This window comes from Drosophila bipectinata, chromosome 2R (genome assembly GCF_030179905.1).
Source record: "Drosophila bipectinata strain 14024-0381.07 chromosome 2R, DbipHiC1v2, whole genome shotgun sequence".
Lineage (NCBI taxonomy): Eukaryota > Metazoa > Arthropoda > Insecta > Diptera > Drosophilidae > Drosophila > Drosophila bipectinata.
The window spans coordinates 21412240-21428442 of NC_091737.1; the positions used below are offsets into that span (position 1 = coordinate 21412240).

Here is a 16203-nt window from a genome sequence, read left to right on the forward strand (position 1 = left end):
ATTATGATTACCCACAGTGGCTGCAATTTCAGATACTTTGGCTTGAATCGAGGCCGTATTCGTTGGGAAAAGCCAATCTCAAAATAAACAGGAGAATTTTTGCGAAAAACTTCCACACAAAGCCAAACATAAACTTAATTAATCCTTGTCTATGTATTTTAAACTAAGAAATTCACAGAAAGTTGAAATCTTCTTGTTTGCATCCACAGCATCGGGCGGAAGCAGCGGAAGTAACCAGACAGGAAGTCCGGTTGATTGTTCCTGCCACTTGCTCCTGGTAATGGAAGATCCGACAGTGTGAGAGTGCGTTGGGATCTCAGAATGCCCCAACACTGACTGACTGGGCCAACATGCAAGGCTGAAGCCGACGGAACAAACAAGTCCAACAAACAAAACGATTCCAAACAATCGGACCCCGAGGACATCTCGCTTAAGTGAAAGCGCTTACTAAGGACGACGACTGGCGACATCAAAATGGCGGACATGGAGCGTATACGCCTTGTCCTTTTGGGCGGAGCCGGTGTCGGCAAGAGCTCCATTGTGAAGCGGTTCCTGTTCAAAACCTACACCGACAAGTACCGCGCCACCGTCGAGGATCTCTACAATCGCGAATATGACCTGGGCGGCGTCACCCTAAAGGTGAGTCCAAAATCCGGTCACTCTTACGCCGTTTCCGTCTTTGTCTCCGGTTTTAGATCCTTTTTTTTTAAATTTTTTTTTGTCCTTGCCCAGTGACAAAACAACATGATTCTCTTTTTGTTTACGAGGGTCTCATTTAAATGCCGCTGTTCTTGACTTTTCACTCAAATAAAATGTACATACGTAAGTTTTTTATGAATATTCTATATTATAATTTCTCATGCAAACGTACATATATTTTTTGTATTTTTTATGAATATTTATATAGCTGGAAATTCATAATTGTTGGAGGGATATGAAAAGTACATACACACTTTTGTTAAAAAGACTTTTGCTTATATTTTCATTTTCATCGGAAAATAATAAAAATTATGACTTTATTTTAAAGATATCCCCTCAAATATTATAAAATACTTTAAATTGAAAAGGTAAAGAAGCTACAATTTCTATTTCGAGCTCAAGAGGCCAACCACTTGAGAAGCTGCTCACTTTGAAGTGAACACAAATTTGTTGTATGTGCTATTAAAAGATGACCCTTCTCTTTTTTGAATTGATGGAAATAGATTTGGTTGATTTGGTGATTGGGCCTACAAATAAAACCAGTTCCAGTCTATGTATGCTCGAGCAGTCCAACAGCCAATCAAGACTATTAATAACGCCATAGATATATCGGTCCTGTGGCGCAATGGATAACGCGTCTGACTACGGATCAGAAGATTCCAGGTTCGACTCCTGGCAGGATCGTTTCTTTTGCTATATTTATTTTATTTTTATTTTTATTTTAGATTGGCTACCTTATTCAAAGTGTAATGATTTGTTTTCCCTCTACCATGATGTAGTTTACCTAGCTGGAAATGCACTCATCCCGGATAATGTGAAATGCAGGCAATTAGTGGTGACTTCATTAGTACAATCACTGTTGTGGTCAGGAGACTTGGTAGGCCCATTAATTAGGTTGAAATCTACTAATTGGATGTCTAGAGGGTTGCTACAGCACAAGTATTTGGCTTTGACTTTGCAGGTAAATCGTTACGTTCCATATGCAAAGTATTAGCCAAACACGTGTGCTTCTTGGTCTCCTGGCAATTGAGTCTCCGGCCAAAAGCCTATTTGGCATAGAAAATCTGGGCATGCGTTGCGTTGGTGGTATTAGCCGACTTTGGCCCAGGGGCTTCCATCTCAACTTGATTACATATACTACAGTACATACATATGTGTATATATTGAAGATGAAAACGCAAATTGAACGAATGAATCTCTCGACTCGTTTAAATGCACTTAAGGCAAGCCGGTTGAATAGTTTCCAACTTGAGCATCCCACGCCTTCCTGGTGTCTTCCTTCCTGTCTGTCTGCTTTGTCTGACTGACTAACAAAGTGACTGACAGGCGGGCGGATTGGATGGTGGGCGGATGATGCTCATTAATCAAATTTGCACACGCTCAAAATAGCGGAAACAACATGGAAAATGTGAACAACTTCCCAACCTTCCTTCCGGCAAGACAGTGATGCCCACGAAAAGGCTTCGAAACACCCCACGATTATGTTACTTAATAGCCCTCTTGAAAGGTTAATCAGTGGTTGGGTTAAACCAAATGGCCCAGAATGTGATAACCATAATAACCATATATTATTTTAATTGACTTTTAATCACTTGAGGGTTTACGCTTGAATAGTTTACCATATAAACGGCAAATCAATAAATATATAATCCCTTTTATTGGCTTAGTGTAGGTCCTTGTCCTGGCAAGGGAACATCATTCACTGACTCCGTCATCTTTGAGGTTCGAGCTGATTATTTGATGTTCAAACTTGTCTTACATCCCAGGCACATGCTCGGCGAACAAAAGTTGAGCTTCAAAAGTTGATTAATAGGTTGGTAGGTGTGCTGGAAGATTCCAAACATCGGATGAGAATGACGTGTTGCCAGAGTCATTATCAAAGCTCCTCTGGCTGGCCAAAAATTCTTCCCAAAAGCAAAAAAAAAAATAGATTCTCTTGGCGACACTGACACTCTTGGTGGTGGCGCCGCTACCAAAGTTGATTTTTCCCTGAAAGCCCTGGGAATATTTCGTTTTAATTAATTCCATTTTAGCGCACGACGGGGTCTCCAACTAACACTTTATCTTAGTTCGTCGGACAAGTCCAGATTGAATTCCTCTCAAAAGCTGTCGTTGTGGCTTAAAGTGATTAATGTCGCAACTTACAGAGATAAAAATTAACTAGAGTTTACAAATGAGTAGAGAATTACAGATTTTCCAAGTACAGGGTATCTATAAAAATAGAAGGACAAGGATGACCTGTTCTACTTGATCTCTTGCCAATTTTTAGATACTTCGGAAGCCTTTTCTCTGTGCACCGGTAAGCTGCATTCAAATCAATTTCACCTGGACAATTTGCTGGCATGGCCGTTGCCGGTGTTGAGGTTTTGCCTAATGGCCAAACTCAAACAACGGCTAACAACGATGGCCCGGCCATCGTCCCAGAATGAACGAACTGCAACCCGCTGTGACTGATTGCCGGAGCAGCATGTGGCCATCCTCCTCCAGTGGGAAACATTACATTGCACTAAACGCCTGTTTGCTCTTTAAAAGCTATTTTGTGTATGTGTACCACCCTGGACCAGCTGGATGAATTTGATGCCACGACCAGGACTCTCGTTGGGCACAAAGCCTCTGAGACTGGCGAACAATTGATGTCAAGGAGAAATATGGTGTCAAAAATAACACAAAACAAAATATTCGTGTCATTCTGTAAAGTGTTTTTAATAAAGTTTACTCATTTCGGCCAAACAATGCGTTACAAATTTGCGCCACAATGGCCAAGGTCCCAAAAGGCCCAAAGGACCGAGGGGTGGCAGTAGCAGATTTGAAAGCCAAGTGCCACTGACACGGCTAAACGTTTGGCTTTTGCCACGGCCGACACCACAGCTCCCCAGTGCTCCGGCCTTGGCTTTACTGCTTTTGTGTGCTATTGACATGGCGTATCGCGAATGCCACTCGGATATTATATATATATAAATTTATATATATTTGCAACACAACAGCGATTCTGATACACGGGATTAGTGGGCATCAAATGAGCATTGAACAGCCAAGCTAACCAAGTCACGAGCCACGCAGCCATTGACCTTCCTTAGAATCTCCTACTTTAGGAGGTAATAATTTCGAGCTGAAATTACTTTATTGATTTGAAGATGGCTTAGACTAGACACGACTCTAGAAATTGTTTATTGTCTGAGAGACTCTACCCTAGAGACAAAAAAAAAATCAGATTTAAATACAAATATTAAAATGGTTTGAGCTCTGAATATAAATTTGGTTTCCATTCCATCCTCTGCTAAGGATTTTTAATTTAGATTTGACTTTCTAGCATTGTCTCCCGCTATTAGAAATTCATTAATATTTCCATTTTTAATGCATTTTGTTCAACTCTCAACTCAAAAAGCCAAAGAATAACAATTTTTATTGTGAACCTTCTGTCGGGAATATGATTTTTACGAGATTTTAATATGCAGAGACCATTCTTTTTTTTGAAATAATATTCTGCAACTGCATCCTACGCCAATTATAAACCCAGACAGCTGGGACAATGGCTGCTACATATGTGAAGTCCCGGGCCGAGGTCATTCACTTTTAATTACGCTTAATTTGGAGGCATTAACGTTTTACAACAGCCCTGGCAGACTAACCCCCCGGACCCTGTGCTATCCCATTTCAGGTGGACATTCTGGACACGTCCGGTGACATGCAGTTTCCCGCCATGCGACGCCTGTCCATTGCCACGGCCCACGCTTTCATGCTCGTCTACGCGGCCACGTCGGCGCCCAGCTTCCAGTGTGTGAAGCAATGCTTTGAGGAGATCCGGGAGCAACGAGGCGACTTTCAGGTGAGCAGGTCCTTGCCATGATGCACTCCTAAATTTTGCATGTAATCAGCTAGGGCGCCAGAAAAACGGGGTGCCCTCGGGTTGCCCACAATCCGAAAAGCAATTAAAACGCTGCCCTTTCAGAGGGAAGTGTTTAGCCAAGCGGCAGATGTTTCGGCTTGTGGCAGGCAGGGGGCAGGGGGGGGAGGAACAGCCTTTGTTATTGTTACGGTTGTTGCCTCCTCGTGCAGCATGTCAATTATGGCACAATGCCCCACAACGAGCGGCACTCGGCTTCGCAGCTTCTCGACGCCGGGGCTTTGTGCCACTGAAGTGCCACTGCTAATTCCTTTCTGCCTTTCGTTTGCAGGACATTCCCATTGTGATTGCCGGGAACAAGGCCGATCTGGCCACCTCCCACCGCGAGGTCAAGCTGGAGGAGGTCACCGATTGGGTGTTTTGCGAGCTGCCGCGCTTAAGGTAAGTCAGGGGGACCACTCCCCCCCCGGAACATTTGTTTTACGAAATATGGCTCCAACTACATGGGAGGAGGATGTGCAACAGCTGGTGGTGCACGCAAGAGCAATTAGGGGAGGACAACTGCCAAAAGTTGTGCAACAAAGCCCGTGACATACAACGCAAAGCCGCAAGACCGCCAAACAGCTGCAATTTTCATAAGTAACACAACAGCAAGTGGAATTAAAAAGGGGCCATAAATTCTGGTCATCCCAGTGCACTGGCTGGTCCAACAAAAACCCCAGAAAAGGCAGGAACCAGAAAGCAAAACGCCATGGCAGCGATGCAATTAAATTGCTACAAATGGAATTAAGCGAGGAAAAGCGTGACAGCGGGCAATGAAAGGGTGTCGGTCCTCCGAAATCAGTGGCATTGTGCCAGGATGGGGTTGCGGGTCTCATTAAATGCCATTTGTTGGCATCACTGTCGGCGAGGGAAACTGCAATTTGCAATTTGTCGCCAGTTCCTTGTTACACACAAAAGGATATATTCGCGTAACGAGTCCTAATTGAGCATCTTGTGCCACAAGCGGTGTCCCTATCATGTAGAATATCAATTGCCGATTTCAACCACCTGCTCGCCATAATACATTCAAGTATTCACAGTGAGTGTCCTTTGAATACTAAGCAGCTGAACTGGTCCTCTATGCGAGGACATACATATGAATGAGGTCCTTCAACTTGGTTAGCTTGAATGATTTTCATGGCAAAGGTCGAGGCATCAGAAAATCTTTCATTGAAAGCCCCATAAACTATTTGTTTATTTTTAAGAACTGTTTTGATGATGAAAAGTAGTTTAAGGTAACCATTTGTGCCACAATTTCAATCAAAATGTTTTCGGAAAAGCATCTCAAAAAGGGCATTCAAAGGAGTTACTTGGAATTCAGTGAATGCCTTTAGCTTGAAAAGAAAAATGCAATATTTCTTTATAAAAACTTTCCCAGAATTACCCCCTTATATGCCAATAAACTTTGACAGTTTAGCACGACCAGCATTAAAATGTTTTCCCAAAAAGCTATAAAAAAAAGATAAACAATCGATTTTTCACATTATGTACTCCATACCCTTTGCTAACCCTGACATGGGTAAGACTTGCATAAATAATAAAATAACCTTCCACCTGACCCATCAACTGAACTGACTTATACTGGGGGAAAATCTGGCGCTAAAGGAAATAAACTGTAGGCTCTATTTGGAGTTACCAAATGGAAAATGAGCGTAAAGGGGCTGATTAAATCCATTGTTTACCACAACAACTGTTTTAATGCATTTCTTGCGTGACAAGCAGTGCTGAAAACACGGCTATATTCTTCATTTCATTTTTGTGGAAAAAAAGAAAACAGAACCGAAGCTCTGGCACTTCCTTGCCGGCAGTTTTTCGCGCTGTAATTGCTTCCTTAATAAACTGCCGGGCAGAACTCGTAAAAATCACTTACAATCACATACGGGAGGCAGATGGGAGGGGGATTGTCATAACTCCGTATCCTGCAGAAGGATGTGGCGAGGCGAGGTAGGGCGTGGCACGCTCGTGTTGCTGTTTAAGCAAGCGTGCGTAAACTTATTTAAAAGCGACCGACCGGCCAACCGAGCCACCCAGAGACGAGCAGACAGACGTAAAAATGCCGCACTGGAGGCCCAGTCAACCGCAGAATGGAGATGACGAAGACCGCAGAACGCCCAAGGCGGGCAGGACGAAGGACACACGACAGTTGGCGTGAGCATTACATACAAATCTCTGTTGGATTAAGCATTTCACGCAGATTGATGGTGTGGTTTGGTCCTCGGAACACAACACACGGGAACCGGGACACACCTTGAACCTTTCGCCACAATCCAGCACCTCAGCACTCATCGCCCACACACCAGCGAACAGTAGGACATAGTTTATTATTTTGGATGCACTGAAAGAAGTAGGGCTTAGGAAGAATAGGCAAACAGAATTTAAAGAAGACACAGAAGAGCCTTCAACATAATATAATAAATATTTAAGTACTTATAGTACTCATAGTCTCTTCAAAATTACCTTTAAAATTACATCTACATGTGTCGTTTGTCTCTGTAACATCATTGTGGCAAGTTCTGTGTTGTTATCCTGGTTTTTTTTTTTTCAGAATAAAGTTGCAATGCAATTTGTTGCTCTGCTGGCGCTTGTCTTTCGGTCTGTCTGTCTGCGGTTAAACGCTTTAAGAGCACGCCACTCAAGTGCATTTATCAGACCGAATGAATACCTTCCCCTGTATGTTACACACAGGATATGTAAGTGCCACACATACACAAACCAAAACCGTGTACATGAGGTGGATGTATGGCAGGACCTTGTACATGTGTAAGTATGTTGCTTCACGAAAGGTGAAACAATGTATTCTATTTATTCAACATTTAATTGCAAAGTCATGCGCATTATTCTTCTCGGCTATATCGTCTGGCTAAAATGAACCAAAAACAAAAAAAAAATCTCATTCGATATGAACGTTACTTTGATTTCATGTTATTGCAGCTTGTGGCATTAACAATGCAGACACATCTATTTATTTATTCAGCCAAGTCAGCCGTTACAATTTTAATTAATTGAAGTGTGATGGCCAACAACAATGTACATAGTCGGCTCCCAGTTATGGTATTTATAATCGAAGCACTTTAAATTGCCTTTCAAACAAAAACCCTGATGGCTATCTTAAAGCTGCAAATAGCTCAGTCCTTGCCACCGTTTTGCGGCTAAACCATGAATCGGCTTCGTGGCCGCTACCTGCAACAAATACTTGCCATACATGACATGCTTAATTTGGCCATTAGATACGTTTGGCCCTGGCTTTTTGGCCAGGTTTCTGGTTGGATCGTTGTCGATGCCCGGCAAAAACTATGTTATGCATTGAACACACCATATTGTTGTGCGGTTGTTTTGTTTCAACTTTTTTTTCTGTTTTATAGTGGGCCTTGGGGGTTTTGTGTTTAGCTGTTTTGTTTTTCAGCTCGCTTTGTTTGGTCCTGTCAAATTTGCTGATGTATACATTACGTATACGTAACGTTTTCCCCAAACGCCCTGGAAAGTATGCAACCATTTTTAAGCCAGTTCAACATTTTTTTTTTGTTTTTTTGCTTCGTTGCAGAGCCAAAGTCCTGGAGTGCTCGGCGAAAGAGGACAGCAATGTTACCGACCTGTTCAAGTCCCTGCTCTCCCTGTCCCGCTTCCTGCCCGCCAGCAGCGGGAGTGGAGGCAGCGGGGCCGCTGGTGAGGCGGCGCCCAGCGGCTTTAAGCGCCGATCATCGGCCTACGTCAGCGCATCGTCCAGTCGCAGTAAGTCCTTTGTATCCACATCGAGAAATCACACTCATATATTTTATTCCACCCAATCATCATCACGTTAATCAATTACTGTCATTGGCAAATATTATTTTCGGATGCAATATAATTAATCATATTCGAGGTCCTGAAGCTATGTACTTGGAAACGTTAGTGCTAAGGGAACTTTAATTAAGCCTTGAACTACATTTATTTTCCAGTGCATGAACGCAGTATGCAGAAATGGAATGAAATTTTGTTACCATGGCCATATTGAGACCGAAATCGCGCCGACCTCTACGGTTGGAAGCTCTTTTGTGATTGGTTTCCTTTTTCATTTTTGTCCGATGCCGTTTCAAATATCAATTAAACATTCATATTCGATGGCTCTGATTGAAAGTCACACCTGTATGGCCACAAGGGCGTCGTCGACGTGTGTGTGGGGCTTTAAGCAGCTTAATTAGTGCCAAATTAAAATATGCCATGCATAATTGCATTAATTAAGCCGCTCGGAGGTCCTGCGTAAATGAGGCTTTTGACTTAAGCCCTGGCTAGGAGGCATCTGGCCTGGCTTAATCAATAATTTATGAATCTATATATTTTAATATAAATTCATTTTAAATCGCTCGATTCAATTAGGGAAAGGTCTTTAAACGCGTCTAGCAGTCTAGCAGATACATTTGGCAATTTGGCTAATTGAATGCAATTAGCATCCCGTCTTCAATTGGCGGCCTCTGCCCGTTCTCCTCGGGCTAATTAATTGTGGGAATTCGGCAGCGAAAAGAAACCAGGGACTAGGACTAGGACGAAGCTGAAGCTGAAGCTGAAGGACGACTACTGGGATGAGACCCTTTCTTCCAACCCAATTGACAAAGACAAACTCTTTTTCATTATTCATCAGACGACAAAACGTAGCCCCATAAAAGAAACACAGAGCACCAAAGCAAAGCCTGAAAGCAAAAAAATAAAATAAAATCACCCAGACAGGAGGGGATTGCTTTATAAACGAGATGTACATACAATAAGATAGAAAGCCTTTTCATCCTTTTCCAAAAATTTCAAAATGATAAATTCAAATGTTTCGGTTTCGGTGTCGGTGTCGGAGTTGAGCTTATGATCGAAATGTTCTCGGGGCGAGCACGTGTATTAATTAAACCAGCTTGACCTTCTAATTACCCCGTAATGGAATGCTTTATTATCTCATTAAAAACTTATTTCGCGGCATATGAAAATAGAATTGGCCCAAAAGGCAAAAGGCAAGCAGACGACAGCGGCTCAAGAAGTTTTAAATTTGGTCCTCGGCATAAATATTTAGTTAATTAATGTTGCCCCCAAATGTTTCCTTGGCTCTGCCCCTTATCCCATTACACGGCAGCAAAATAATTAATTTAATTTCCGTTGAAGAAAAAAAAAGTTCTTGACTCGTTACAGCTACCAGAGAGGACTTCAAGCTTTCTCGTTCTCCTCCTTTTGTCAGTTGCCAATAATTTAATTGTTTGCCGGCAAGTCTTTTGATGAAATTTTTGGGGAGCAGTCATCCCTACGCCCCCACGGTCGTGTTTCCGGCCACAAAACTCATTCAAATTAAGTGCAAAGTTGGCCTCCAGGCAAAATCATCAAACTTCAAATCATTCACAAGTGGGTACATATCTTCAGCCCAAAAATGATTTAAATTTAAATAGCCAAGGTTAGCAATGTTCTCACATGTTTTTTTGTGAATCCGGGGAGCACAAAAACATATTAAATGGTGGCCAAAAAATGTTGTCAAATATCTGGTCGACGGGCACAAATGTCGATGACAGGCAGACAAGATTCACCAGCGATTGTGGTCTGAAGGGCGAAGGTCGAGTGCCATGATGGGTGGGTCAACAATTATGATACACACTTGCACAATGTAATACACAAAAAGAAAGTGAATATGATTTATAATATTGTCGAGATTATATTGAAAAAAGAAACTAACTATCTTAACTAACAAACTTATCTTAACTAGGTCTTATTTTTGGTTTTTTATGATTATATTTATTTAATTTTATATATTTTTTAAAGCTCTAATTTTTTTCCAAGTTTGACAATAGAAGACAAAATAATGGCAATGTGACAGCGGTGACAACAACGCTTTCAATGTGCCACCAAAAATAGGACTAAGCACTTAATCACTTGGGTCTCTTGGAGCTTCTAGGGTCTGGGTACTTCATTCCCATTTTTCTTTTTTTTTTGTATTTTTGGGTTTGTGGCAGTCAAGCAATTGCCTTTAAAAGTACAACGCCGTGTATGCAAAAACAAATCACAAAAATTCATTTACGCCGCCGCCACCGCCACTTATGCTTGTGTGTGGGTGTTACTACACGTGTTTACGGGTCTGAAGTGTTTGCATTTGTATTTGTGTGATGGGTGGCACGTAACTTGAGCCAAAGCCAAAGCTGCAGGCCACACACTCGTGCCCCTAAATGTGGTGATGTGGCAGGGAAAGCGGCTTTTCCCTCGCCTCCTAGTATTCCATCTCCTGAGGTGGAACGCACCGCAACAGCTTTATTTGCAACAAAACTCAATTGTGGATTTTCTGTAAAATACATTATATGGCAAATACATTTAATTCACGTTATGCTCTATAAAATATTCGTTACCAGCGTATTTTTTGTATTAAAGCCATAACATGTTTATAATTGTGGATGTGTCTAGCAATTTAATTAAAGTAGTTTGTCACGAAAAACTGTAAAAAATAATTGTCAGTTCTGGCCTGTCAACTGTCATTGAGCGGAAAAGTTACAAATTGTCAAAAAAAGCGAGGGAAAAAGATAACATTTTATGTTCATTTCGATACAAACCTCTCGACAAAATAAAGATTTCTTTTCTAAGGGTATAGGAATTATATATAATCCCTTTCTATTTCATTTACCAAAAGAATCTGGTGTCTCTGGCAACAAACGCAAATGATTTACTTTAAGATCTTATTGTTGTCTCATTTTTTTGAGGCTTGTATGTAGTCTTGAAGTCAGAGAGGAAAAAGCTTTGTGTTTTATGCCGTACACCCGTGGACCTTCCTCTCCTGAAACCCGACACATAGAGACGAAAAAATAAAATGAATTTAATTTAAATTTCTGTTACACGACTCACGCATCAATTCTCGCTACATATGCACAATTTATATCCCCAAAAACCGACCCCATTCACCAGGGCCGCCGTCCCCCTCGGCTGCCACTTGTTTGTTTTTGTGCTTAGTTGGCAGTATATTTCAGCTGCCTCGTTACGGTTTCTCCACACATACACACAAAACCACCCGGATAGTCGGCCACAGAGCTGCGGGGATTCCGGGAGTTAGGGCATACTACCGTCGGTCTTTGCTTTCCGGCCGTCGGAATGCCTCATGAGGCAGCCTCTCGTCCTATCGTTCCATCGTCCCATCATGCTCTCTGCCGTCAGCGACAGAAATTGTACTTTTACCGTGTTGGCGCCTTTTTTTGACAACAATGGCGTTGGGCGCCATTTTGTTTGCACTTGACACTGCCGCCCCAGATGTATGCAACACTTCTGGCACGCCGAGCCGTGCAGGCCATAAAGTGCTGGCGTGCTCAATAATTCTGTTTGCACGGATCATTTAACCGACAACAAACACTCTCGTATTTGCCCCCCCCTGAGCGGCAAAGTTTAATAACTAAATTGACTTGGCTTTTGGTTTTGGCCCTTTGTCTTTGTGGTCTCAGTGTTGCACACCCAGTTTTCTGGCCCTTTTCAATCCCCCACCGCCCCCTTTGTAAGCCGTTTCATTGTTTTGGCTTTCAGTTCTCATTACGAGGAAACAATAATGCCTGCTTCTCAAGAAAGTAAACATTTCACGGGAAACACCTTTTGTCAGAGGTTGACATTCTTGTTGGCAGGCTAAGCGTGCTGCCTGAGGATAACTCCCGAGTTATAGCCTTCATTGACATTGATTGTAATAAGGTGACATCTAGTTAACCAACCTGATCGCTTTAAATTACCCTTAAACTCGTTTTTATCATTCACCTGATGATAGTACTGGTTACCCTACCGATTACTCCTGTCCTTGGGAGGACAGGACTTGCGTGTCCCCGATTGACAGCGCATGTAAAAAAAAAATGGAAGATAAACCGACGTTAAACCAAAGGGGCAGCTGGTTGTTAAAACCTCTTATCTTGAGATGAACTTTGACTGTGCAACCGGCCGTAAAAAAACCCATTTCGAGCACAGAAACTTTGCAACAGAGGGTGCCGCCCGGGTGCAACTCCCCCACGGTATCTTTTTTTTTTATATATACATATACGAGAGTGTATGTGGCACATAAGTTAATTATGTAAGTTTCAGAGCATCCAGCTTCTCTGACAACTGCATCCCAGAGAATCTCAATCGGGGAAATTGGATTTTCCCGGCATATGAACCAAAAATTACGCATTCCCTTTATGCTAGTTACGAGCGGGTTTTAAATGAAAACGCGGTTTATAATTAGCCATGCGTTATCATCTATTTTCCAGACAAAAATCGGATGAACAGCCCGGCTCTGGGCGGGGCCGGTGGTAGCGGTGACAAAAAGGCATCCGGCCTCGTGGATGCCGTCGATGTGGCCAGTACCAGTGCGGAAGCTAAGCTAAAGCCACGTTCCAGGTGAGTGCAACACGTGCCCCATTATTCAGGCGTTAAAGGATGTCTTGTCACTAAATATACATTTGATTCTATTAGTATTGGTGATGAAACAATGCTCACACTTGCCGCTTCCTGCTTGCACTCACTTTTCACTTCCGCTTCCGTTTCAGATCGCTCATACGCCGCGCCTCACGCAAGACCAAGCAGCAAATCAACAACGCATCCGACGACTGCAACGTCCAGTAAATTATTATTATTTAGAGCGGCATAATTGCGTTATTATGTTTCGCCGCAAAATGTATTAATAATGGACGGCAGTTAATTAGTGTGCATAAACAAGTGACGCCCATATTTATGTATGTTTGGTGCACTGAGCTGATTACTCTGATAATATAAAACTCACAAAAACCGCACTTGCTCAAGGGCAAACAAAACCCAGTTAGGTGTAGTTTTTGTTGATAAATACGCAACTCGATAATAACTATAATTATTTATTATAACTAAGAGTGTGGGTGTGTCATAATGAAAGCTATACCTTGTCCTATAAGTACCTAGAGCTTCGAAAACTTTATAATATGATAAGTATTTGCCGACATAATTCAACTCTTTTTGTCTATTTGTTTTGATTTTGGCTTCCCATACCAGAGTTTGTTTTTAGAACAACTTCAAGTTTTCATCTCTTTTGTAAATAAAGATTAAAAACGAGAAAGGCCATTAGGATTAGGAACTAAATACTTAATTCCTTTGGCTTCTTTTGACTTTATAGAATCGATTTATGTTCGTAAATTTTGATGCGGTTTATAGGGACCAGCTTTGTTTAATTTTTGAATAACCTTTTATACACCAAATCGTTTATAATTCGTTCAGCCAATCTTACAAAATAAGTCAACTTCTTGTGTACGGAATTTGAATTTAAATGAGACGATGGGAGTGAGACTTTATTGATGAGATTTCGAAGAATCGTAACGCCGTTCATAGAGTTCCTTTTAATGGTAAAATAATGTCCTGGGCTGTTGTTGTTTTTTATGGTGAGGCGTCGAGGGGGCTATTAAAGAGAAGACTAAGTTTAAGACGTTTTCCACTGATTGATTATCATAATATTATGATAGGTTGGCGTAGCTTTAAGGCAAATTCTATAATGTTAATAAGTACATACATACATATATCTGCACCGTTAGCCGACTCTGTAGTTAATATTTTCATTTCCATATATATGAGTATATAAACAAGCATCTTGATGGATGGTAAAAATGTTTGTGTTTGCTTAGAGCTCAACTTGTTTCCCCGAAAAGGGGAGTTATCCAAGCCAGAAACGAGAAAAGGGATGCAAAACGAATTTTATTAAGGAATGAAGCTATTTCGTGGCATTTTGATTTAACTTCAACCACGTGGAATAACAAAAAACTTTAGCAGAAAAATGGAGAGCACAAAATAAAACCATTTACTATGCGAGAAACGTAATTGTAAAATAAATTTTGATGAGTTCGGAGGACAAAGGCAAACCTCGGAATGCTTATCAAGGATAAAACAGGGTGTACTTTTTTATGGTAAATAGCCAAATCAAATTCCGCAAAAGCACATAAAATTTTGCAGGTTCTCTTTAAAGAGATCTATGATAGGAAAACTTTGATTTAATACTTGATTTTAATATAAAAGGAATGCGTGTGTGTAGCTGTATGATTCACAGTATAAGTGATATGCATTTCCTTTGTTTGTTACTCTGAATGTCCTTAGCTGATAAGATTTATCTAGACTATGTACTTTAAGGAGCTATTAAAGTTATTAAGATATTAAAAAAGAGGATTGTAAATGAATGAACTACGGCATATGCAAAGTGAATTGTGATTAAATAATATAAACTTTTATTTATGTGCAACTGGTAATGCATAATTGGTATAGAACCAGGATTTTTGCCGCTTTCGTCCATCCACCAGAGAGGATTGAGGATTGGCCAGGTTTAGTTATAAATAGTTATACAATATATATCTTAATGGAACACAGAAATACATATGTGCATACCGTTTAGGTGTTTGTTTTGTAAGTTAAGCGTTTATACATTGTTATTAGGTGTAGTTAATTGAAAACAAATCTGAAAAGCCCACAAGTATTCGATCTCTAACTATTTAAGCGTAACCTATGTATATCAGCAACCTATGGGAACACACAAATTTTGAGGACGCTATGTACTCGTATATTATATCAGACACGATATATCAGCCGACTTATCTTACTTACCCAACTTTGAATACATATTTGTGTACGTAATTCGATTGTTCTACCAAATAAATGAAAATCAAAATAAGTCTATAGGAACCGAAGCAGTTATACCAAAAAACAAAAACCTAATGAACTCTCTAAGTGTGCGTATGTGTGTCATGTACTTGTAAACTAATTGAATTTCAATTCAAATTGAATTATTGACAATTGTATTAGCCAGTTAAAATAAACCACAATGCGTCCCAGGCATCATCGGTCTATAATGTTTGATTCCATTGCATAATGAATTCCATTTCTCATTCTGTTAGAGTAGTCCTAGCCATTAGTTGGGAGCAACACGACCAGTGAGCAATCCCCACACTAAATCAATTAAAAATAGTGGCCGGACAGGAGCAGTTCCCGTGAAGCAACCGCAGCATCCATTAAAAGTAACTAATGGAATTTCATTCAAATTATAAATTGCATTTTCCTATAAATTCTACAATTGCGTAAATGCCGATAGCCGGCTTAAAGCGACGGGGTGCCAACACTATCTACCTACTAACTCGCACCATGGTCGATGATTTGAAAATTTGCATGCATATGTATGCAATCTCTGGGGGGTTCTGGGCAAAAGAGGCCGATTTAGCATCCAGTACCAACAATAAACAGCTTTGCTGGTGCGGCCTAATTAGTTTGCATTATGCGCAATTCCGAATGCAATTTACTGTGGCATTGATTTTGCATTAAATTGGCTTAAGTGATGCAATTTATTTTGGGAACCAGTGGAAAATCCCAGTTTATGTGGCCAGGATGCTGAGCTTATCGACTTAAAGGAAAACGCGACCGCCATTTGCAATTTAAAATGGCAACGGAAATAAACAAAGATGGCACCCTCTAACGGACTCCATTACCGGAAGTAGCGACATCTAGCGGAGTAAAAGTAATCTGCAGAGCAGCTGTTTAGGAGCCCGCCGTCTGCCAGTGCTGCCAGATGTATTTAAGAACTCAATTATTTTCCTAAAAACTCTGTATAAATGATATATTCTGCTTTAATTAAAAAAAATAAAACCATTATTCAGTATGCAAACTCTCAAAGAATTATTTAT

The 16203-nt window shown here is 41.0% G+C and overlaps 1 protein-coding gene and 1 non-coding gene across 2 annotated transcripts in view; both read left to right on the top strand.

The window, feature by feature from the left end:
* Nucleotides 1-16021, top strand: part of LOC108123113 (GTP-binding protein Di-Ras2) — a 28910-nt gene extending 12889 nt beyond the window's left edge. Inside the window, exons 2-7 of the mRNA XM_017238102.2 lie at nucleotides 210-639; nucleotides 4358-4525; nucleotides 4875-4984; nucleotides 8127-8314; nucleotides 12790-12919; nucleotides 13069-16021. Coding sequence (XP_017093591.1) covers nucleotides 475-639; nucleotides 4358-4525; nucleotides 4875-4984; nucleotides 8127-8314; nucleotides 12790-12919; nucleotides 13069-13144 — 837 coding nt within the window. The 5' untranslated portion in view covers nucleotides 210-474 and the 3' untranslated portion in view covers nucleotides 13145-16021. The remainder of the gene's footprint in view (nucleotides 1-209; nucleotides 640-4357; nucleotides 4526-4874; nucleotides 4985-8126; nucleotides 8315-12789; nucleotides 12920-13068) is intronic.
* TRNAR-ACG (transfer RNA arginine (anticodon ACG)) lies at nucleotides 1311-1383 on the top strand. The gene has a single exon. It is a non-coding gene; the product is annotated as a tRNA-Arg (tRNA).
* Nucleotides 16022-16203: the final 182 nt, after the last annotated feature.